Consider the following 24,756-nt stretch of genomic DNA (forward strand, 5'->3'; position numbering starts at 1 on the left):
TGGAGGGGTCTTGTTTGTTCATCCCTTTGCCAGATTTTTCTTCCTTCCCTGTGGGAGAGTAGTACTTTAGATCAGCTCCAAACCTGGATCTTTACCCCTAATGCCAGTGCTTTTTGGTCATTCTCTCTACTTCTGCCAAATAGTATGGAGGGGTTCACAAGGCATTGCTAATGGGGTACTTGACAAATTTTAAATATGATGTGGGTCTTGAGTATAGTTTTTGGTCCTTCTGTCCTGCAAGATATAGATCCAAACTACTACGTCGACTCTCACGTTTGCAATTCTATCCCTACTTTCCTTATTCTCAGAAGGCAGGCCTTACTGTCATCTCCACTGAGATTAGTGTCACCCACTTTGTCCCTTTGTTGCCTTCTTACTGGTGTAGCAGCTCATATCACACCCTATTTTCCAAAATAGAATGTTCCCCTCTATTCATCGTTCATCCTTCCTTTTCTTTGGCAAGAAGTGGTAGGTTACCTTTTGAAGGTGGGGTGGATGTGCTTTCTGGGCTCTTGGCATCATGCCTCTTGGTCATTTGTACTTTTTGTATCTTTAATGTCTCTCTTTTCATTAGATTCTTTACCCTTCCACAAATTTATATAAGTCTATCTTTTTTTTTTAAAACAACAAATAAAAAGAACAGAAGAACTTTCATTGGTCCTGCTGTTGATTTAGACTATCTTCCATTAAAGCACTGGGCCAGCCCTTGTCATCCATCCAGTCTTGTAATCATTCATCTGTGTATCCATCCAACATTAACTGAGGGCTTACTGTGACATTATTTTGTGTATCAGATAATTGAGTCCCAGAGAATCAAGAGACCCAAACAAGGTCACACAACTTGGCTATCATGAAGTGTATATGAGTTTTGAACTCGGCTAGATGGGAGGGCAACTGTTGATTTCCTAAATGCCACATTGAATGGATGATTTTTAGTTCTCGTCTTACTTGATCTGTATAATCTTTGGCGTGAAGCATGAATTGGGAAAAAAAGCACTAAAGGGATTATGCATTTAAGACTTGAGATAGTAAATTTATATTTTAATTCTATGGTTGTCTGATTAAAACCTGTTTTATTCCACTGAGGCAAAGCCCACTAAGCTACTAGCATGTCCAAGGACTAATTTTAAAATCTTGATTTGTTTATAAGAGCTTTGCTGTTTACATTGTCGGTTATGCACCAGGGAGAAGAATTCAAAGTGACATCAAATATGTGTGTGTTAAATAACACCATCTGCCCATTTGGATGTGTGCAGCTATTTAAAAATCCTGTGAGGTTCTGGCCCAAACCTGTCACGTTTCGGGATAAGGGGCAAATTATTTTGCTAACCCCAAATTAGAAGACTTAGTTTGAGGTTTAAGAAGGCTTCAGGTCATTCCCTACTTTCTTTTGCAAGTTGTTCCTTCAACAGGTATTAGAGTCTCTGCCCTAGGATACTGGGGACATTCGTATAGTACAAAGAAAGACCAAGATAGATAAGAAGGCATCTGCTGCTGTGAAAAAGACAGGCCTGAGAAGACTTCACCCTTGCCCCCCAAATAGCTGCATGAATAACCCAGTCTTTACTGAGATCTGTTAATCCTGCATTAGAAATCCTCGATGGAAGGTCTGTCTCCTATTATCATGCAAATACCTCATTAATATGAATTATTTAGGATGAATTATCCAGTCCCACTTGATAAACTACTTCTGGATTGGTTTTGATGGCTGAGAAGGCAAAGGGACAGTAGAGTCGATGAAAGGCATTTGAAAAGGAAAATGATAGGCTACATCTGTCTGTGTTTCAGTATGCAACAGAGTTACCAAAAGATGTCTTGTTGCAGAGCCCTGGTGAGATCTGGGACTTTAGACTGAGCAGCTACTTAATTTGCGGTGTGACTTTGGTCATTCCTCATTCTTTAAATGGAGATTGTGCATGGCCCTTTAATGTCCCTTTTAGTATTGACATTGTGTGATTCTTCTGCAGAAACTGAGAAATCTGGAGTTCCAAGGTATGTGCGTGTGTGTGTGTGTGTGTGTGTGTTGTGATGGGTATAGGCTATACCAGGAGGAAGCTGTGAGAGGTGTTGTGGTCTGTGGCATGGACTCGTGGTATCAGGGGCCACATGTACATTTTATATAACCCTGGAGCACAGCTCTTGCCTGGTGTGGAGCACTTCCTGCATGTGACTGAGTGAATGAAGTCCTGGCAGGTGCCCAGCAGCATAATATAGAAAGCAGCGCAAAAGCTTAGGGTAACAAAAGCTCTCCACCACAGTGATTGAGAGCCATTGCCAGTTCTGTGCCCATTGTTCTTGGGTTGCTTGGAGCCTTCCGTCTCTTCTAATAAAGGCGAAGCCACAGATCTCTTAAGGGCTTTGTTGAGTGGTCAGAACTGAATGGTGAGCAGTACCCTTTTTCACAGTGATTTCTCGGGCTTTCAGCTGACAACTTAGTAACAGACAAGAAGATGCTGTTCTAGCCTGAATCATAGACTAGTGACAGCGGAGGGCATCAGTATGTCAGATGTCCCATGCAGGGAAGGTATGTACATTGTCAATATAATAAATGGTAGCTTTGCTATTACTTTTGAGAACCAAACATGCAATGGGTACTGAACTGGGGATTTTACATGGGAATTGAAACTAGGTGTTTTACATGGGTGTGAAAATGGAGGACCCTTGAAGATAAAGAATGAATATGATTTCTACTTTACAGTTGCAGAAACTGCTGTTCAAATAGGTGAAATAACTTGCCCGAGGTAACAGACTCCTTGGATTCATGGTTTGTCAGCTTACCATTCTTAGCTTTGTTGCTTCAAGGAAGATCTCTTATTCCTAGCATTCTACATGTTATAGACTAGTTCTGTCCCTTCTTAGCTTTCATACATATTCTCTTCCATGTCTGCCCACTGAAGTTACTGGAATGACTTAACATGTGAAAATTTATATAGTCAGAGGGGTAACTTTTTGGAATTAAATTAGAGTTGTCATAGAATTGGAAACATTTGATTTGATTGATGTCTCCTTTTAGTCATTCACAGATGTTCTTTTTGTCTTAAAAGGTGTTTTGTTTGTTTGTTTGGTAGAGTGGAAAAGAGAAAACATTGATTTTTAAGTAATAGCCCAAAGTCCATTCCAGAGTAGGTAACAAAATCTTGTTTTTATGGAATACGTAATCATAAGCCATCAAAAAAACACAAAACAGGGTCACCTGGGTGGCTCAATGGGTTAAAGCCTCTGCCTTCAGTTCAGGTCATGATCTCAAGGTCCTGGGATCAAGCCCCGCATTGGGCTCTCTGCTCAGTGGAGAGCCTGCTCCCCCCCACCCCGCCTCTCTGCCTACTTGTGATCTCTGTCAAATAAATAAAATCTTAAAAAAAAACAAACCACAAAACAAAATATTGCCATTTTCAGTGACATGGATGGAACTAGAGGGTATTATGTTAAGCGAAATAAGTCAGAGAAAGACAGTTATCATATGATCTCACTGATAATGTGGAATTTGAGGAACAAGGCAGGGGATCATAGAGGAAGAGAGGAAAAAAATGAAACACGACAAAACCAGAGAGGGAGACAAACCATAAGAGACTCTAAATCTCAAGAAACAAACTGAGAGTTGCTGGAGGGGAGGGGGTTTGGAGGGATGGGGTGCCTGGGTAATGGGCATTGGGTTGGGTATGTGCTATGGTGAGCACTGTGAATTGTGTATGATTGCGTACGTCACAGACCTGCACCCGTGAAACAAATAATATATTATATGTTAATAAAAAAAAAAAAAAAGAGGGGCACCTGGGTAGCTCAGTGGGTTAAAGCCTCTCCCTTTGACTCAGATCATGATCCTAGGGTCCTGGGATCGAGCCCCGCATCGGGCTCTCTGCTCAGCAGGGAGCCTGCTTCCTCTCTCTCTGCCTGTTTTTTGCCTACTTGTGATCTTTGTCTGTCAAATAATAAATAAAATCGTTAAAAAATACATTAAAAAAAAGAAATAGGTAAGCATAAAAGTAATTAATTATATGTTAGTACGACATTCTGTATTATATTATAAAAATATGGTATAGTTAATCCTATGAGACTCTGGGATATAGCTGATTCTTAAATTTCTTCTGTGTGATGATTTGTGGCTGCTTAAGGAACAAATCCCAAATAAGGCAAGGAAGAGAAGAAAGAATGTGGGAACAGTAGCTTTGAACAGTAGTGGGAAAGTGTTCCCTGGAGGGACCAAGGGGCCAGGGAAGTAGGCTTAGGGGAGGTAGCTTGTTTTCCCAGTGCTTAGAAGTCATGATTGCAGCCTAGTCATATGAGTGTTACTGCTTCTTTCCTTTTAATAATGAAAGGTACCTCTTTTCTCCTTTGTAATGCATGGTATATAATAATTGGTAAGCTGGTGAACTAGGAAACCTTAATGGTGTTCAACAGATGCTTATGTTTATAAAACACTTCTTAGCAGGTGGGACATTGCTAAGTCTCTCAGTAGTTGAGTACTATCTGTACAAGAAATGGGATGCCTTCCATTCTTTCTGTAAAACCAGCATTTCTCTAAGGAAATGCTTGTTTTTAAAATAAAAGTAAAATTTTGTTATCTTAAAATTTTTATGCAGGTATGGCTTTAATAGAATGTAAGGTGCCAAGACTTGGAATATTTCATAAGCCATACTTCTAAAACTTGCTTATTTGTAGACATTTCTGGAGTCGTCTTTCTGCCATGGTGATTTTGTTAGAATAGTAGTAAATTTGGAGGAAAACGATACTGAGCAGCTTTTAACAGTGTTCTTTTATCCATGATTGTAGTTATGGATTTTCTTTGAAAGCTAGTATCAAGTGGAGGAAACTACATTGAGAATTTAAAATGTAATTGGTGTTCTAATTTTATTAAACTCTTAATTTTTAGAATAAATTAAGCAGAATTTTTGGAGTAAAAATTAAGTATTTAAGGTGGATGTAATTAGTAAATGCAGTATATTTCTTGGGTATGTGTAGAAAAATCATGAACAGTAACAAGGACCATAATCACTCTTACTGTCTTTCTATTCTAGATATTTGAATGGTGGTATTTTCGCAAGTATGGAACATCATTCATTGAACAAGTCTCAGTAAGCCACTTGCGCCCCCTCCTGGGAGGGGTTGACAACAACTCCTCCAACAATTCTAACTCCAGCAATGGGGACTCAGATTCCAACAGGCAAAGTGTCTCAGGTACGGAAAGTCCTTCAGTTTGAACATGATTTACTTATTTTTACTAAATTATTATAACTATAAGACTGTAATACGTTGTTATTTAAATATTAGTCTCCGGAGAAAAATGCTGTTTATTTTCCCAAGGTGTTGACAGCTTCTACCAGGGAAATAGAATAGAAGCATCACAAGGAAAGGAAATATTTATTTTGTTTAATTTTATTTTCTCTCCATTTCGGTTTAGCTAAGGTTCATTTACTTAGGTCAGTATTTCTAGCCTGAGTCTCTGGCCTCCTTTTCCCTAGTTTGTCAAACTTTACTGAATGTTTCCATTCTCTTTCATGATAACAGCAGAACCTTCTGTCTAACTAGATGTAATCACGTCACCCCTTTGCTTAAAAAGCTGCCTTGGTTTCCATTCCACTGAAGATAAAGCCCAGACTCCTTTGCATAGCATAAGGTGCTTTCACCTTTCTTGCCAGTTATGGCTTCAGTTGCAGTCCTGTCCCTCTCCATTTCATTTCTTAAACATGCCATGTTTTCTCATGGCCCTTTTCCTAGAAGTCTGTCTCCCTCTCTGGTGTGTTTGCCCGTTTTTCATAACCCAGCTCCAGTGTTACTTCATGGGAAGCCTTCTCTGATAGGCTGCACAATATCTCTCCACCTTTGTCGACTTGTAGCATTTTTATCTTTAGTAACATTTATCAAATCACACTGTGATGTTTCGGCTGCTTTATGGCAGTATTTCTAGCATTTTGCAGAGTGTCTGCTCCATCATTGAAACTCAGTGAGTGAACAAATGAGTGCATGGCAAGGCCTATAATTTCTCCATTCATAAAAGAAGAGGGAAGAATATGGTCTCTTAGCTTGGTCTCTTTATCAGGTCAGTAAACATTTCCTATGTCCCTAATATGAATACAGGTTCTTTTGAATATTATGACTGAAAAAAAAAAAGCCAAAGTTCTTGTCCTCATGGAACTCTCACATCTACTGAACGAGACACAGCGGTGAGTGCTGTGATTACGTGAGGGGGACATACGATACTGTGGAGAACAAAGGAGGGATTCCTGACCCAAACTGGGGGAAGAAGTTTGCTTCTTGAAGGGGAAGGCACTAGTTCTGGTACTTCAAGGATGAAGAGGAAGAAGTTAAAGAGCTAGATTAGATCTGTTTTTTTTCTTCTTTCTTTCTCCTAGAGTAACTCAGTCTTAGTCCGCATTTCATAACCATCTCACCAGGTAATAAGCATCAAGGAGCATTGCACATACATTTTATTTCTGTTGTTGATCTGGTGCCCTTTCAGTAGACCCTTTTCCAGCCATCTGAGAGTGGCAGGGGGCACCACCAGGTACACATTTTTTTTCATCCTAAAGGGTATGAGAGATGGCACCCCTCAGGTAACAAAATTGTCTGGGACTTTGAACTTACTCATTTTGTGGAAAAACAAACAAACAAACAAACAAACAGAAAAAACAAAGAGAGAGTTGAACAACGTGAAACACTAACCACTATTCTAACAAATGTAGCACATTATTCTAAGGGGAGGGGTCTTCATCATTCAGTCATCATCACATAAGCCATGGTGGATAACTGCCCTCAGTTCGCATCTGCCCTGAAGACCTCTTGTCTGATTTGAATTACTATAGTCTTTGAGTGCTATAAAACATCGTAGAGTGCTATAAAACATCGTAGGAAGTTAACAGATTAGAAATGGAAAGCAGCCTTATTTCTTCATTCTTCATTGTGAGTACATTTTTATTTTCATTAAAATTCTCTCTCTACACAATTTAAATTTCTTGATATCATTCCTTAATGCAATGAAGAGTTCTTCTTACTGTTACTATTATTTTGCTGTTTCTCTTTATGGCTAACTTGAAGTAAGACTTATGCATTATATAAATCTTTATGCTATTCTTAGTGCTTTTATGGCAGCTTTTAAAATTTATTTATTTATTTATTTATTTTTTAAAGATTTTATTCACTCATTTGACAGACAGAAATCACAAGTAGGCAGAGAGGCTGGCAGAGAGAGAGAGAGGAGGAAGCAGGCTCCCTGCAGAGCAGAGAGCCCGATGCGGGGCTCGATCCCAGGACCCTGGGATCATGACCTGAGCCGAAGGCAGAGGCTTTAACCCACTGAGCCACTCAGGCACCCCTTATGGCAGTTTTAAAAGGGAGAACCTCAGCCCCTTATAAAAGCATATTCAAAAATAATGATCATGGCGGGGCGCCTGGGTGGCTCAGTGGGTTGGGCCGCTGCCTTCGGCTCAGGTCATGATCTCAGAGTCCTGGGATCAAGCCCCGCATCGGGCTCTCTGCTCAGCAGGGAGCCTGCTTCCTCCTCTCTCTGCCTGCCTCTCTGCCTACTTGTGATCTCTCTCTGTCAAATAAATAAATAAAATCTTTAAAAAAAAAAATAATGATCATGGAAATTCCCAGTTTCATTTGTACTGAATTTTTACCCGACTGAGTTTTTGAATATTATTATTAATTCACTTCCACTAGTATTTGCTCTATGCATGCAGTTTTTCTGTTCATTTCGTATATAAGAGGTACAGCATTTATGATCTAGCATTTTACGATCTGATCTTATTGATAAGAATGTTCAAATAGTTACCTTTAGCAAAGGGGAAATTACCTTATCTAAGTGTATTTAGGGTTCAGTCTGCCCTCTTGACAGCTAGGTTTCTAAAATCTGGCTGACTTAGCTCAACAGACATGTGTGTGAGTATGGTTTCAGTGGGACTAGTACTATTTTCCACTTCTCTTTTCCTGTGGTAATTTTTATTTTTGAATAAGAAAAGTATTATTAAAGTATATTGTCTTTTGTCTTACTTTTAATCACTTTCTATTAAATAGTCTGGTTTCATCTAAGTAAAGGAAAAAGGAAGTCCAAAGCTGAGGGTAATTAATAGCACATTTTCCTAAAAAGAGGAATTTGCTTAACAATTCCTATTCCCTTAATAATCATACAGTGGCTGTTGCCTTAATAACAAAAGGGTGAATCTTTTGATTTTCTTTGAGAATGACAAGACAGTTCTTTGGCGAATCTTACATGAAATAAAACATGGCTAAGAAATCCCATGGATATTGGCAGAGGCAGTTTAATTGCCTATTTGAGAAAAAATAATTGAAAAACTTAAAAAAAAAACCCAAAACCCTGAAATTATTAGTTATAAACTTTGATTTATCTGAAAGCCATAGTGTAGCTCTTAAGGAGTCATTTGTTTTGGTTGAAAGTTGAAAGACCTGACCTGCTTAAGAATGATTCCGGTGGGGTTATGGGAAGTGGGAGGACTATGATTGTCACAAGGCGAGCTATTCATACCTTGTTGTTTGTTTCTGTACAAATTGGCCTGGGTGCAAACTCTTTTAAAAACTGTAGTAATCTTTATCTCTGGATCAGAGAAGAAATGTAGTTAACTATACGGCTTCTTAAGCTAGCCAGTTTTTAGGTTTTTAGGTTAATATTTATTGGCTTAGGTTAATATTTATGAACATTTTACTTGTTTTGCTTTTTTTGGGAGCTAACCCACCATTTTTCGTCATAAACCCTGCTGATGTATTTGCCATGTCCCTGTGTTTCTCACTGCCATTTCTTAATTCAACTCAGCTTATGAGCTGATGGTGTGCTGGGATTTAAAACGTGGGCAACTTCTTCCTGTCTGAAGGGAGGGAGTTCTCAGGGACAAGTAACATTTTGAATCTGGATATGGGAACATCTGTTTGATAATTTGCCCTGTTCTTGAGTAAGTTGTCATGAAGACAAGGGTTGGCAGCATTCGCCTTCAAGATATCTGGAAAAGTTCAGGGTGCTTTATCATATGAGAAGTATCCTTGCCAAAGTCAAGTTTAAATGCTCTGAGATACCTTAGTGTTCTCTTGCAGAGAACTAGATCTTTAGATAAATTCTGCTTATAGTTACTTGCCTCTGTCTCAAATAATTTCATTTTAGTCTCACTTAATCTTAATATATATCGTATATATTTACATGGTATATATGTATACATATGTAAGAAGCAGGTAGTGTTATTATCTCTGTTATATGGTTGAGGAAGCTGAGGTACAGGTAAGTTAAGTTGTCTGCCCAAGGTCAGTCTAAGGTCACATGGCTGGTAACCTAGGTAGTCTTGCCTTGGAATCCAAAGTCTTAAGCCCCAACTAAAAAAATTAGACAGGATCCTCTGTGAGGTCTGTAAACTCAATACTAATGTAATTACTAAACTGGTAAAATAAATAATTTCATTAAAAAAACCTGTACTACCATACATTATATTATTTCAGAAGTGATATTAGCCAAACTTACTTAGAAACAGCTTAGTGGTGGAGTTGCCCGTCCTCGAGAGCTTAGGCTCTGGGGTCAGACAGATGTGGCCCTAATCTTGGCCCTATCTCTTGGTTGACCTTGGTTGAATCACTTAACCTTCCTTGGAATCTTAATTTCCATACCCGGGAATAACAACAGTATCTACTTCACAGAGTACATTGAGGGATAAATGAGGTCATTCAGAAATAGCAAGTCAGAGGACAGTCATCAGGCAGTGTCCCCCAGATGTACTGACTTCTCTGTGAATATGCTGGGGAAGATGGCTCAGCTCCATGGAGATGGGGCTATGGGTTCAGTGAGGTTTACTCATTAGCTTAGTGACTCACTTTTATGTCCAGGCCTTTCAGTGCTTGCATTTCAAATACATCGCTTAGCAGAATTGCAAATTGCTACATGTCCAGAAGCTTTGGAGTTGCTTTTTAATCATCTCAATTAGGGGAATTCAGTTGTCCTTGCTACATCTATGCATGTGTTGAAATGATTGTTTTAGCTAGTGCTTATTACATCTTTTAAAATCTTTTGCTACTAAAATTTATGTTCTAGTATAGATTTGATCTCCAGTTGAATTGTGAAAGTGCCTAAAACTGTTTTAGTCCCTGGTGAACATTTATTTAATAAACTTACTTCACAGTTTCCACAGTATTTGGTTGAGCTGATTGACTTAGGTCAGAAATAATCAGTGAGAAATGTATAAGAGATACGATAAAGATTTAACCATCTTAGCAATACTTGAAGAGAGTAGTACACGATCTTGAATAGAGCAGATCAATAAAAATGGTCTTGAAATTCATCATTTTTTAATACCTATTCTCATTCTATAGAATCTGAGGGAATAACATATTTGTTGAGTTGTAAATTATCTATATGTTCCTTTGTGCCTTTACTACTAGTTCTTTCAAAACAGTTATTTCAAAGGTTATCAAAACAGCTAAAGCTTAACTACTTAAGAAAATGGATATTGTTACTCATAATGATTGTTTAAGAATAACTTGTGTGACGGGCGCCTGGGTGGCTTAGTGGGTTCGAGCCCCGCATCTGGCTCTGTGCTCTGCAGGAAGCCTGCTTCCTCTCCTCTCTCTCTGCCTACCTGCGATCTCTCTCTGTCAAATAAATAAATAAAATCTTAAAAAAAAAAAAAAGAATAACTTGTGTGAAATAGAGAATTGGGTATTCATTTTTGAGATATCAAAGCTATTAAATATATGGCAGAATCATATGTCAGACATTGACTGGCTTGGGCTTAATCTTGATTGTCATAATACATCTGGTGAAACTATTGAGGGCCCTTTTCTGGTGTACTTTGGAACTAAAACGTTTGAAAGTTTGTTTAAACGTGCCTAACATTTCCCTAGAGGAGTTTTTGAAGCTGTTTTTCTAGTGAATTTAATTGATGAAGTCATAGGATTTTTGAAATATGATGTTGCAGGGTAATGGGCTCATTGCATATAGTGGGTGGTTGTTGGTCACTCTGGACACCAGCCCTTAATCTCATTTACTATGAACAGCAGGGAAATTATATAGCTTTTCTATGCTTTACTTGTTTGTAAAAAGGGCCTATGATAGGCCCCTCACTAGCGTATGTAAGGACTATAGATGATTTGAGCTTTAAAAACCTCTTATAGAAAGGCTCCACGAAAATCAGGCTTATAGCTATGACAACAAAAGTTGCTATTGCTGCTGTTTGTAATAATAATAATACCATTATTTTTAGATTTTAGATTCTGGGACGAGGTGGTAACTTTTTAGTATAACAAATCTTCCTAGGCTATGAATTAATAATGTATATGTTTGGAATGTTTATATATAAACACATTTATATGTTTATATGTGTATATATATGTACGTGTGTGTATATATACACACACATACACACACACACACACACACATATTTATTTATTTATTTTTAATTTTAGGAAAGAAAGGTTCTCAGAGTAAATGAATTGGATGTGGAGTTAAATTTTCTTCCACGTGAATAAAAGCTCTGTGAGTTTGGATCCTCTTGGTTTTTCTGAGAATTAAGTTCTCTTTTTCTTTGAGGACTGTGACAAAGCGAAAGTCTATGGTTCCGGCAGTGTATTACTCCTTCTGTAGAGCTTCTTCAGCTGGATGCCCTTTCTGTTTTTCTACCAAGACTATAAGCTCCTCTATTTTTATTTTTATTTTTATTTATTTATTTTTAAAGATTTTATTTATTTGTTTGACAGAGAGAGAGAGGGAACATAAGCAAGGGGAATGGGAGAGGGAGAAGCAGATGCCTTGCTGAGTAGGTAACCTGATGCGGGGCTCGATCCCAGGACCCAGGGTCATGACCTGAGCTCAAGGCAGATACTTAATGACTGAGCCACCCAGGCGCCCCTATTTTTATTTTTGTATTACCCAGGGTCCAGCCTCAGGACTAATACAGAATAGTGTCGTTTAAACATATATAGAATAGCTATTCTATATATGGGGATAGGCATTCTAGAGGAGTGAGTGAGTACAAAAGACATGAAGTGACTGTCACTGGGATGGCAAGCTTTAGTAAGGAATGGTGAGAGGGAAGGCAGAAGACAAGATTGTGCTTGATATTAGAAGTCCTTGATAGCAGTAACCTTTTTTTTTTTTAATGTTCTTTGTCTATGACATAGAAACTTATGATCATCCTATTATTACAAAGGGTGGAATCTGTTCTGCAGCCTTGGCGAACTAAACAAGTACTATTCCAATATTTATTGCTTCTCTTCCTCTTGAACTACATTCTTGCATGCATGCTGAGGTCTGAATATTTCTCTCAGGATTTGTAGATAGAGACTCTTCTGTGGGCTGCTCCAAATGGAACTATAGACAGTATGTTTATTGTATTGGGGCATATTTTTAATTGGGCTGTTAATGTCAGCAAGCCCTTGATGGAGTCCATGTCAACTTCTGGGTCTTCTAAAGGGCACTGAAATTGTTGATTTTTTTTTTTTTTTAGAGATTTTATTTATTTTTTTGACAGAGAGAGATCACAAGTAGGCAGTGAGGCAGGCAGAGAGAGAGAGAGAGAGAAGCAGGCTCCTCGCTGAGCAGAGAGCCCGAAGCGGGGCTCGATCCCAGGACCCTGAGATCATGATCTGAGCTAAAGGCAGCGGCTTAACCCACTGAGCCACCCAGGTGCCCCTGAAATTGTTCATATTAATGGAGAATGCAAATTTCCTTTTGGAAGTAAAATTTTAATTCTGACTTAAATAAAGAATTGATTCCTCAAAGACATGAGTAAGGTAAGAGACTGGACCTCGTGTGGAAAAACTTTTACCCTCTGGATATCTGAGTTGAACTTCTTGACTTAAATCTTCACATTCTAATACTTTTGGCATTTATAACCTCTGTCCCTATCACCAAACCATCAGGCAGTCTGATATTTATTGGTTATGTACTCAAGAGTAATTCCAGAGAGAGAGTGTTTTTGTAGTAGTGGTTAAGATTATGAAACAGAGTAGCAAAGAAGAAATTAACATACCTGTGACCTAATTTGAGGTAGAACTTTGAGGTGTTCATATTTGACCTCTAGTTGCTTATTTCTTTAAAAAAATATTCTGGTTTTGCACCAATTTGAAGGATACAGCTAATGAAGATGTTTCTTATGTACTTCTATATCACATATATATATTTTTTTTATCATTCAGAGTATTTTACATCTGTTATAGTTACTTAGATCCTCATTTCTAAGTTTCAGGGATAGTTAGAGAAACTGAATATAGATTACATGTATGACACTAATGTTAGCAGTGACTTTTTTTTAAAAGTTCAGTTTTCTATTACAAGCCGTAAAAACATTTCAAAATGTTTGTGGCACCCCCTGCTGGCTGTATTGTGACACTTCCCTAATAAAGACGTATCTTTAGATACTGCTCAAAAATACTTTAGGTACATACATCATTTCTCTTTGCAGTCATTTTTATGTAGAAATAATTTCATTTGTATGCAGCATAAAATAGAGTTGAAATTTTAATTAGAGATCTTTTGCTTTATCATTTGTCTCTTGAAATTTGAACAGTGCTTATCCTTCTAGGCAAATAGAATAATGTATTCACTGGAGATAAAATTATTTGCCACAACCTTTTCACTAATATTTCAGATGAAATTCAGTGGGGCAGAGGCATCTCCCCACATGCTCCTGTTTTCTTGTAAATAATGCCACCATGAACATCCTTTGTACATAAATATGTGTGCATATTTGTTATTTGCTAAATACTAAACTTGCAATATTCATAAAACTTGAAGAAGAGCACTTTGGATCTTAAAAGACATCCTCTGAGGAGTCGGTGGGAATGATGAGGACCTCAGAGTTACAATAGCCTTAAGGACAGCAGTCCTGGTTTTTTGGCTCACAGGTGTGATTCAAGCTATGATCTGAAGTTCTTTAGTGACCCCTCTAAGGGCTTTTACATCTGGGAAAACATAATTATTTAAGAAAAGCATAATTTTTTAGTTAGTGCTATAAGAAGTGACAGCCATTGAATTTTGCTTTCTCAGGAAAAAAAAATTCAAAGATGCTGAACTAACTGAACAAATCATCATTTGTTCAAATGAACAAAGATCATTTCCTAAATGTCGAATTAAGCTAAGTGTCAGAAAATTTAGCGACATTATTTGCAAACATTGAGCACATTTTAGGCGGACTCCAGTCCTAATTTAAAGATAAATTTATCTTCTTTAAATGAAAACATGTCTTCCTGTTATATGTATACCTTTTGTTTGCTATTTTATCAGGAATGTATTGAGATTACACACAGTGTTTCTGTAGTGTTTTATGGTCTTCATTTTCATGCTGTATTCTAATAGTGCATTGCTTGTGTTTGTTTTTTCCATTGAGTGCTCAGTACTCTTGGATGGGTGGATGGGTATGGATATTGCATATAATAGGACTGAGAATCTTAATGAGTCACCCATGGACTTTAATGTTCTTTTGATATCTGCAATAATTGTTCACTTTTTTGTGTATATGTCTTTGGATGTCTTTTGGTGGACTACACATACAGCAATGTTTTTAGTACTGTTAACTGATTTTATTTTCTATTAAATATTACTCATTCAAGGAAATGTATTCTGAATCAGTAGAAAGTGTTAATCATAGGCTGTTTAAAAAGAATTGTAGAGTATTAGTCACACTCTTACAAGACAGTCCTAAAAATTAATGATAGACTTTTCTAAGTCCTGTGGTTCTGAATTTCTGCAGTCTTTGTATAAGAAAGACGTATAATCTATTAGTACCTGCTAGAATTATAATATTGGTATAATGATTACTACATGTATCTGTATAAGCAAATAGTGTTAATGCTTTAAAACAATATATTTTCATAACATTTCTCCCTAAAAAATACCTTTATTAATTTTCTTATTACTACTTTATGGCAATGTAAGCAATCTGGTGATTGCTTATGTATATGCAACGTATGGCAATATGGTGAATTATCACAAGATCAGTATTAACAAAGACCTTAAATAAAAATCTAGGGCACTTGCATATTATAATCTAGAGCATAAGTTAGGCTTATTTAGGAGTTATTTTAAGATTTATTTTAAGAAAGTAGTTTTACTTCTACCTGTATCTGCTACCTATAATTTTAGAAGTAAATTCATAGAATTTGTTTAGACCTCTTGATGACTATTGGAGTTATGAATTAGCTGGTTTTGACCTATACCTTGATTTAGCAAATTGAGGAAGCTTAGCCTAGAAAGATTAGGGGAAACTTTCCAAATTCCTTGTATCTGAGCTATGTTTCCTGATTAACCACTCAGAGTTTTTCCATGTTCCTTTTCATGTAGAGGATAGAGAATAAAATTATCTTATCAAATGGCCAGGAAGGGTGGTTTGCTGAATTAATTAGCTTGTAATGTCTCTGGACTCTGTGTAACATTTTCATATTTCTCTTTGTTGCAGAATGTAAAGTATGGCGAAATCCACTAAATTTATTTAGGGGTGCTGAATATAATCGGTAAGCATTTGACAGCTTGGGAGACAAATGGGTCTAGTTCAGAGAGTAAAGACAAGCAGCGAATGTTTTTGCTGGTTCATTTAGGGGTCATTGTAACCGTCTGGGTAGTGTTTTTGTTTTTGATACAGTCCTCAAATGTTTTGATTTTTCTGTTTTATAATTATTTTGGGGATTGGAATTGGGATAATATATAAAGATGTGCAGTTTTTAGAAATTTTCTATTACAGTTATTCATTTCGTTATACATTGTACAATCAAAATATTTTGAAGCAGGTTTACCTAGAACGTGGTTATGAACGTGTCACAGAAGTTATGGAGGAATTCAGTTTTGCAGAGTAATTAGGCATATCAGAATTTTCAAGGCTTTTGGGAAATGTCTATTCATGATAAAATTAGGGTAAGTTTTCATTAGCTAGTGCTAGTAAAATTTTTTGACAAGAATATAGAGGAAAATGTTTCCTTCTTTCCTGCTGGTATACTTCCTAAAGGGAGAACAGGATGATTAAAAAAATTTTTTTTCATTCATTAGCGAAGCTGTTTTAGTTCATGCTTTATAGTTCAGCTGCTATGCAGCTTAATATATTGTAGGTCTTGCTTTCTTCTCTCAAAGTGTCTGACCATTTATTTCCCCTTTACCAGGTATACTTGGGTGACAGGACGAGAGCCTTTGACTTACTATGACATGAATCTCTCTGCCCAAGATCACCAGACATTCTTTACTTGTGACTCAGACCACCTGCGTCCTGCAGATGCAAGTATGGACAATCTTTTAGATAGTTGCTGAGTGGAATGGCTTTTTGGTTTGAATAAGGTTATTATTTAAATAATAATGTTTATTACTGTTAGAATATCTGCTCTACAAAACCCCTAATGTATAAAATACTAAATTGGACATTGACTAGGAGAGCCCAGAATTCTGATACTTAAATAAAGGATTTATCGCAATGAAATATCAGTGTAGAAACAAGTCTTCTTGACATAATTTAAAACACCATTTAGAAAAATATACTGATATTGGATTTATATATTTTGAGGAGGTATAAATCTCATATAAAGCTAATTAATCCTTGGTTTAGGTAGGATGAAAGGTCATGTGTCTTTGACGATATTATAATTAGAAATTGGGATTCAGAGAATCCAAATGATAAAGGAATATATTGTAGTGATTTCTATGTTTATTTATAGGCTCACTAGCATTAAGTTGGGGCATGGCCTTAATTATTGGAATCCATATTTGTTTTCCATCTTAGAGAAGGCTTTGTTTGGCTTGCATTTCACATTGTTTGAGGTTCAAATAATTCCACTGCTATTTTTTATATTACCAAACTTAAATAAGTGAAAAAAATCTTTAAAAAGAGGAATATGTACATGCACCTAAGAAACTAACTTAGAATATACGTATTTATAAAACAAATATGGAGATTGTTGTCTTTTTTAAAAGTTACTCTTTGGAGGGTGCCTGGGTGCCTCAGTGGGTTAAAGCCTCTGCCTTCAGCTGGGGTCATGATCCTGGGTTCGAGCCCCGCATCGGACTCCCTGCTCAGCGGGAAGTCTGCTTCCTCCTCTCTCTCTCTCTCTCTCTCTGCCTGCCTCTGTGCCTACTTGTGATCTCTGTCTGTCAAAAAAAAAAAAAAAAAAAAAAAAAAAAAAAGGTACTCTTTGCCATGGCAGAATATCATGTCCAATAAATATTCCAGGCATTGAGCTTTCCGTAATATATATAAAGAAAACTGCTCTGGTATATAAAAACTGTGTTTGCAGCAAACTTTGGGAACAGATAGACATGTTAAGCAAAAGGTTAAAGCACTTTTTTTTTTCCTATTCCAACTCCTAATTCTTCAAATAGTTTTAAAATGTCCTAATACCCAGAGCCTATAGAATTTGGGAAAATGATCAATAGAGATTATGATGTGTCTAAGTAGAAGGAAGAGATTAGTAGCAATTTCATCTCAAAAGAGGTAAAATAATATATGTTTCTTAACAACAAATGAACTAATGAGCAAAAGAAATATTAAATCTCTTTTAGAATGTCTTTTCTTTCTTGATTAAGAAACCTTAATCTGTGTGGTGAGCATAGTATAACATGTAGCTTGGAGAATCACTATGTTATATACTTGAAACTGCTGTTAACACTGTATGTCAACTAATACTAAAGTTAAAAAAAAAAGAGAAATCTTAATCAAGATTAAATCTCTAAAATTATAGACCATGGGTTAATCTATAAGATTTAGATCTGTAATTTTATGAGCATAAGAAAGATTTGGTATCATCTACTGAAGGACAATGATATAGCAAATTAGAGTATTTGTGTGACTTTGGAGATTTGGGCTGACTTTCTTGGTAAATGAAATACTGTCTTGTACTCAAGCTGAAAGCTTTTAATTTAACTAACTATGTTGAGTCTTCCCTATTATGTATATTGATGGACATGCTTTTTTCTCTTTTTCTAAAATAGTAATGCAGAAAGCCTGGAGAGAAAGAAACCCCCAAGCTAGAATTTCTGCAGCTCATGAAGCCTTAGAGATAAACGAGTAAGTGAGAGAAAATTTTGCTTTTAAAAAAGGAAAACTCATCCTTTGCTGAATGTATTCAGTTGCTATTAGTAGGATACTTAAATTAAATTATACATTTGAACTTGAGGATTGTTTTGGGAATTATTAATTTGCAAAAAATTTTTTTGTAAAGGATATCCATGTCATGGTGGTTTTCGTCATCTTAGAAAGCAGTTTAGTGGTTTTGCTACAACCATCCTTAAACAGCTTCCAAGGGCTATTCCAGGGCTTCCAAGATCTTTAGGGGCTACCTGTGGCATATTTTAAGGACATAAAATCAATACAGTTCTTTACATATCTAAAACATACTGACAGGGAGGTTTTTTCCAGTTGTAGAATTCTCATCTGTGCCATCACATTTTTTAGGTAAAGCTTTTGCTAGTTGGGAAAAGATAACAAAAACGTAAAGTGAAAAAAATTGCACTTTTAAAAGTATTTCAAGACAAAGATAAGAGGAAATGCTGTAGTTAGTGTTGTCAAACATGCTGTGGGTTACCAAGGAAGGCTGGGAAATATCTTCTGGAGATCTCAGAAAGTGGGAAAGATTCTTAAAATTGGAGTCATAAAATCTCCGGGTTGGCAGAGACCTTAAAGGTCATTTAGCTCAACCACTCATCTGGTGCTTGAATCACCTCGACACTCTCCCTGCCAAGTAGTCATTGTTAAACTATTTTACGATTTTTTTGAAGAAGGTTACAGAATCTTCTTTGGAGCTCTTAGAAAAAAAAAAAAAGATTCACTTGAAAGTTGGAAATCCTGCCATTATAACCTGTTGATCTATTTGGTTTCTGATTCTGTCATACAGCATATTTATTTTCCAATTCCTTGTCATCTACAAATTTGATATGCCTACCTTCTGTGTGTCATCCATGTTTCTGATAAAAATGTCAGGATCAGGGACAGAATTCTGTGACATGACATATACAGACTATCCTCCAGGTCCATGTCTTCATGACTCATCATCCTTTGGTATTGTTCAACCAATTACTAAGCCGCCCAGGTTACACTGTGATTCAGCTCATATTTCTCCATTTTGATCTTAAGGATGCCAGTTGTATCTGTGGATCTTTACTGTTTAGTAAATTCTTTAGAGTAAATTAAGCTAGCACAACCTGATTTATTTATTCTTAGTGAATTTAAGCTAGCTTCTAGTGTTCACTACTTTCTTTTAAAAATGCTTGGAGACCATCCCTTTAATAATCTATTAGAATATCTTTCCAAATCACTGTTCTGTAGTTTGGGAAGTCTGCCTCCTTCCCTTTTTGAACAATTTTACTGTATTTGTCATCTCATCTTCTAGCACCTATCCATTCTTTGTGATTCCTTAACTATCCACAGAGAGCACTTCCACGGCCTGCCTGCCTACGGGGTCTGTTGGCTTCCTGGGATTTGCCCATCCCAGTACAGTAATTCATTTAGAATAGATCAGTTATTTGCTATCTTACATCTTTTTACCCATGTTAGAATTTTATTTCTTCTCCCCTTTTCAGCCCGACAGTCATGCTCCTTGATAGAGAAGCCAGGAAAACAATAGTAGTTAGAGAGTTTTGCTTTCTCTTTATTATCTGCTGCTACTAACTACAAACTTTTCTTGTTTTGATGTGGTTGTTGTGTTGTTTGTCTTTTTTTTGCTTATTTATTTTTGCGATCATTGTAGAGAAATGGGGGGTGGTAATAGGGCCTTAAACATAATTTTAAAACGGGAATAGATGGTTGTCTTTAGCATTTTGTTGTGTCTTTATTTTGCTTTGCAGGCTTCAGCTAATTTGGAGTCTTAGCTCTCCTGACATAATTCTTATTAGCTCATTCCACTCTCTTGTAGTCCTTCATGACATGCCCTCTTTCCATCTTTTTTCACATGTCCTTTAAGAATCTGACCTTGTGAGAGATCTCTGTGCAGCTGTGTTGGTTACTTAATTATCACCCCTCTTTTCTTCCTGAGAGGTTCATTTGTGACTATGGTGATAGTTGGACATTTGGAAGCTGCTCAACCCTCTTCAACCATTTTTTTTTCCTTCAGAGTTTCATGCCATGAATCATACCTCTTTTCTTTGAAGTTTTTGAAGTCCACCTTACCCTCTTGGATTACCCTGAACTCCAAAATGACATACATAGTAACTCTCTCTGAATGTTCCTATCAATTTTCATTTCACCAACTATTTTTTTCTTCTTGGTCAGAATTAGGTCCAGAGTTGAAGTTCCCCTAATTGCTTCCTCTACCATCTGGGAGATAAAATTGTTACCAAAGTAAGTCAAGAACCTGTGCCCTACTTCTAACCAAATGAGACTTCTTCTAGCAGATATCTGGATGGTTGACACCCCCATCACCATACTTTCTTGCTTCTGTCTGTGTATTGTGTTGTGACAAGGATGCATCATCTCTATCTTCCATCGAGCTGAGCCGTCGTTCTGTACTCCCCAACCATTAGCACTTCTATTGCTCTTTCTCCTTCATTCACAAGCTCTTAGCATGTTTCTACCCCAGACTCATGACTTCCCACATAGATATATGTTTTCTTGGCTAGTAGTGCTACTCTGCCTCTCCTCCTAAGAATACTATTTGAAATATAAATAAATAAAGCAAGCAACTTGCCCCCTCACCTGTCTTGAATTCCCAGCCCACTGACTATAATCTTATAGCTAAATCCGCTGATACTGTATCCACCACTCCGTGTTATAATTTCAGTTTTCACTTCATTACCCTTGATCCATACCTATATGTCAGCATCTGAAGCCTTAAATAGTGCTTCCTGATGCCTGTCCCAGTTATTTTCTCCAGTGAATTACTGGGCAGTTTTAGCATCATTATTGTTCTTTCTAAGTCCTGTATCTGCTGCCCTCCATAGTAATTGGTTTTACGGCATTTTTTCTGGGCATTTTTTCTCCCTATTGCACCACATTCTATTTAAAGCCCCATTGGTCAGTCCTGCATGAAATTAGAAGGATTGACCAAAGAATTGACAAGACCCCTCCTCAAGGCTAAGATTAACCTGTCACCCAAACCTCCCATTGACTGTAAGTTCAGCCTCCTTTTCCTAGCTGGGCCGTTGCAGTTTATGAATGGTAAAAGTAACACTTGGTTTCACTTTCTATTATTTTCTCTCTTGTGGTCTGATGGAGGTTCTGATAAGTAGGGAAGTGACCACAAGAGAGGCAGTGGAGAAGAAGGAAAGCAGAGGGATCTGTGCAGATCAGGACCTGTATGGTCTGCTCCGGCCTCACTGTTTCCTATCACATTCCCTTTCTTTGGCAGTTGGGTTGTTCTGATATGATGGGGAAGGTTGAAACTTCCAAGAGTTCCCCTTGTTTGTTAGTTAACTGCTTATCCTTTCCGGCTTCCTAGCTTAGAGGTTGTTGAAAGGATTAAATGAGACGATATATGTTAAGTGCCTGGTACAGTGCTTCCTACATACGGAGCAGCAAGTGGTGGTAGCTGTCACTGTTAAAGGCATGAGACTGAACTGCCAAGGCTGAATCAGATTTGGAACTCTTCAGAAAAAACACTACCTGTGGGTTCTTCTAGTGTTCTTCTCTGGCCCAGAAAATCAGTGCTGACTGTAATGTGATGTTGAAGCGCTGTTTTTTTAATGCGTAATTGATCCGATTTAATGAACTTCTCATTCTAAAGATATCCTTAGACTCCAGAGAATCCGTGGTTAGTGACTAGAAGGAGACTTGTCTGTAGGATCTCTAACTTTGAGAGCTGGAAGGAGATCTTTCCCAACAGCTCTCCTCATTGCCATCGCCGGTTGACTCGGACTATGGGACTATGTACCCCCTGCCGGCTACTGTACTGAGCACTTCACATGCATCACCTTACTTAACCTTCGCAACAACACTGTCAACAAATCGGTTCCCTGTTGTGCTCCATCAGAGAGGCAGAGTAATAACTTGCCCGAAGTGACACACTAATAAGGGGCAGAGTCCATCTGTGAGCCCCACACTCCTAACACTACACATCCTACCTTTCAAGCTAAAATAGAGACATTTCTTTTGTGTCATTATTTTGTGTCGACAACTATGAACCAGGGGTGCATGAACCAGTTGGCCACTCTGCATGTTTCGGCATAACTCCTTGCCCTTCTGCATGCACTCCTCCAGCTGTGACAGTATCCTTGGATTTGTAAATGACGGTGGCTATTATCTGAATGGACAGGTGTGCGACTGCTTACATTCTCTTGGCTGAAGAGGAAGCAACCACCATTGCGGAAGCAGAAAAGCTGTTCAAGCAGGCCCTGAAGGCTGGAGATGGCTGTTATCGGCGTTCTCAGCAGCTACAGCATCACGGATCCCAGTACGAAGCCCAACACAGTAAGCTTTTCTCCAGGCTGGCACGTTGGGGGCCAGAACTGTAGCGTGATTAATCAGAACAAATATTTGGGCCAGTTCAAAATATGACTTTCCTATATGAGAATAAATGCTAGTTTTTGCCTTTCTATTATTTTTTTCCATCCCATAAGAGCACAGTACATAATTAACTTACAGCTTCATGACTGTTCACCTTCATTTACAGATTCTCTTTCCTTGTCTTTTAGATCCTTAACTCTAGAAATAAATGGTAATAACCTTTAATGGCAACCTTTTTTTCCTCCTCAGAATTCTTACATATTTCTGTTTATCAGTTGCTTCTCTGTCCCATAACATCAGGCCTATTTGGGAAATTGGACTTAAATTTATGTTAATGTAATCAAAGATTTTCTCTTACATGTCTTCTATAGCATGGGTTGAAATAGGACAATTAAGAATATCACAGTTATTCCCGGTACTTAGCTCATTGGTATTGGCTTCCAGAGATAAAAAACCATGGGTTCCTAATTATTTGTCTCTTTTATAATGGCTGCTTTTATTTAAGATAACTCTTTAAAATGAGGGCTTTCATTTTAGTATGCCAAACAGAGGGTCAGTAATATTTTGGGGGAATGGTATAAAAACAAGACAACAAAATTGTTTCTGGAATTCCTGGAGCTGCTGACTTGTCAGTTTTTTGGTTGTTCAAGTAGAAATTTGATAATCCTTTCATCGTCCATTCAGACTTCAGGTTGTTTCCTTACGGTGGAATTTCTTACCTCATTTTCCCCTCCTGCATCTTGGAGAGTAGGATTGCATCTCCTTCATTTTTGAGATTATAAAATTAAATTTTAGTGCTAAACTTGAATTTGGTGCAGAGAATGAGTATATTAGTCCTTATGACTAAAGTACAGCAAGATCTTTGATTTTGTGTATATACATGCATATGTCCACATGACATGATAATGGATGAGGTTTTATTTGCATTTTGCAGTAAGTATGTGTGTTAATCAAGTCTCTCATCTATCTTGCTTTTAAAAAAATTATAACAATGAATTTTGAAGGCATTTGTATAGTAATGTCTATTTTATGAACTAATGAGAATTAACACATAAAATTACATTCCTTATAATATAACTTAAGAAATCTACTTTATTTCTTTTCTTCTATAAATTAAATCCTTTCAACCTGTTGCCTAAATCTATCCAAAAAATATAATCACATCTTTAAAATAATTTGTAGGTGCTTGGCAGATTTTCAACACACATCTTGTTCTCATTGTTTAAAACTTGAAATGTTAGGACTTTGGTCTTAACATCTTTTAATAGCTGCATATTATACATGTACTTAATCTATAACAGGTGTGTCATATTTTTCTAAAGCATGGTAATTTTACTGAGGATTAAATACATGTATGTTCTCACTGGTCTGAAAACATATCCAAAAAGACATATAATTAAATAAGGGATTAAGATGAGAAGTTGTTAATGTACTTTTTAAGAGCCATTTTAGTGACTATTATGATAACTAGTTAGCTTGTCAGTGCTTTCTCTAACACTAGGGTAGTTTTCATTTTGTTGCGTACTCTATTGTCATATCTGGAATGTGTTATATTGCTAAATATATATTGCTAAAATAGACTTCTTTGGGGACCTGGAGATGATTATGATGTCACTAGTGTTAGGGAAAGAATAATATAAAGCAGAAGTTCAAGATGAGGCTTCTCCAGACTTAATGTCAAGAAGGAAAAAAAAATAGTTCATCAGGATGCAACCTGAGATTCACCTCTTTGCATCTCCACCAAAAGCATGCAGACTTGAAGAATATGGAATTCTTGCTTGTAAACCACATTGAATGTGGGTATGTTCATTTTCCCAGCACTCTGTGGCAGATGATTTTATTTATCAAACATTCAACATCCTAACTCAAAAGCATGGATTAGGTAATCAGTCACATGATTTGACCTTTAGAAACCTAAGTACTTTTAATTACTACACCGCATGCATTTTTACTACTAGCACAGTTGTCAGTGCTCCTGGAAGTAAGAAAAAAGCCAAAGGAGCCCTCTGTGCTCTCTGAGTTTTTCCTTTAAGGGCATGGCAAATAGACCTCTGTTTTTTTCTTGCTGCTCAGCTGAAAGCTTTTGTATTTTTAAATTTTGATATTTTATATTTCCTTCTTTAGGACGAGATACCAATGTCTTGGTCTACATCAAAAGAAGGCTAGCAATGTGTGCCAGAAGACTCGGGAGGACCAGGGAAGCAGTGAAAATGATGAGAGATGTGAGTTTAAGTTTGTGTTTGGGAACAGTAGCAATGTACTTGACTTAGAGAAGGAGGAGCCAATGAAATGGCCACAGCAGAGCGTGCCAGTGATGGCGCGCAGTGGTCCCATGGGAGCTGGAGCCTGCCAGTCTGGGATTCAGCTCGAGCTCCCAGTGTATTAGATGAGTGATCTTGGGCAAGTGACTCAACTGG

At 37.2% G+C, this 24,756-nt stretch overlaps 1 protein-coding gene across 12 annotated transcripts in view; it reads left to right on the forward strand.

Moving 5' to 3' along the window:
* ST7 (suppression of tumorigenicity 7) overlaps positions 1 to 24,756 on the forward strand; it is a 250,897-nt gene that overhangs the window by 132,726 nt on the left and 93,415 nt on the right. For 10 of the 12 annotated variants that reach the window (XR_009352945.1, XR_009352946.1, XM_059171663.1 and 7 more), the window contains exons 3-9: positions 5,016 to 5,175; positions 15,386 to 15,440; positions 16,080 to 16,195; positions 17,896 to 17,971; positions 20,171 to 20,239; positions 22,149 to 22,303; positions 24,464 to 24,561. Coding sequence is in view for 10 of the 12 variants with exons in the window: in XM_059171663.1 (XP_059027646.1) it covers positions 5,016 to 5,175; positions 15,386 to 15,440; positions 16,080 to 16,195; positions 17,896 to 17,971; positions 20,171 to 20,239; positions 22,149 to 22,303; positions 24,464 to 24,561 (729 nt within the window). In the remaining 2 variants the exon portion in view is untranslated. The remainder of the gene's footprint in view (positions 1 to 5,015; positions 5,176 to 15,385; positions 15,441 to 16,079; positions 16,196 to 17,895; positions 17,972 to 20,170; positions 20,240 to 22,148; positions 22,304 to 24,463; positions 24,562 to 24,756) is intronic. The other 2 variants (XM_059171657.1, XM_059171658.1) reach the window with 1 other exon arrangement.

This window comes from Mustela lutreola, chromosome 4, assembly GCF_030435805.1.
Source record: "Mustela lutreola isolate mMusLut2 chromosome 4, mMusLut2.pri, whole genome shotgun sequence".
In the NCBI taxonomy this organism is placed as follows: domain Eukaryota; kingdom Metazoa; phylum Chordata; class Mammalia; order Carnivora; family Mustelidae; genus Mustela; species Mustela lutreola.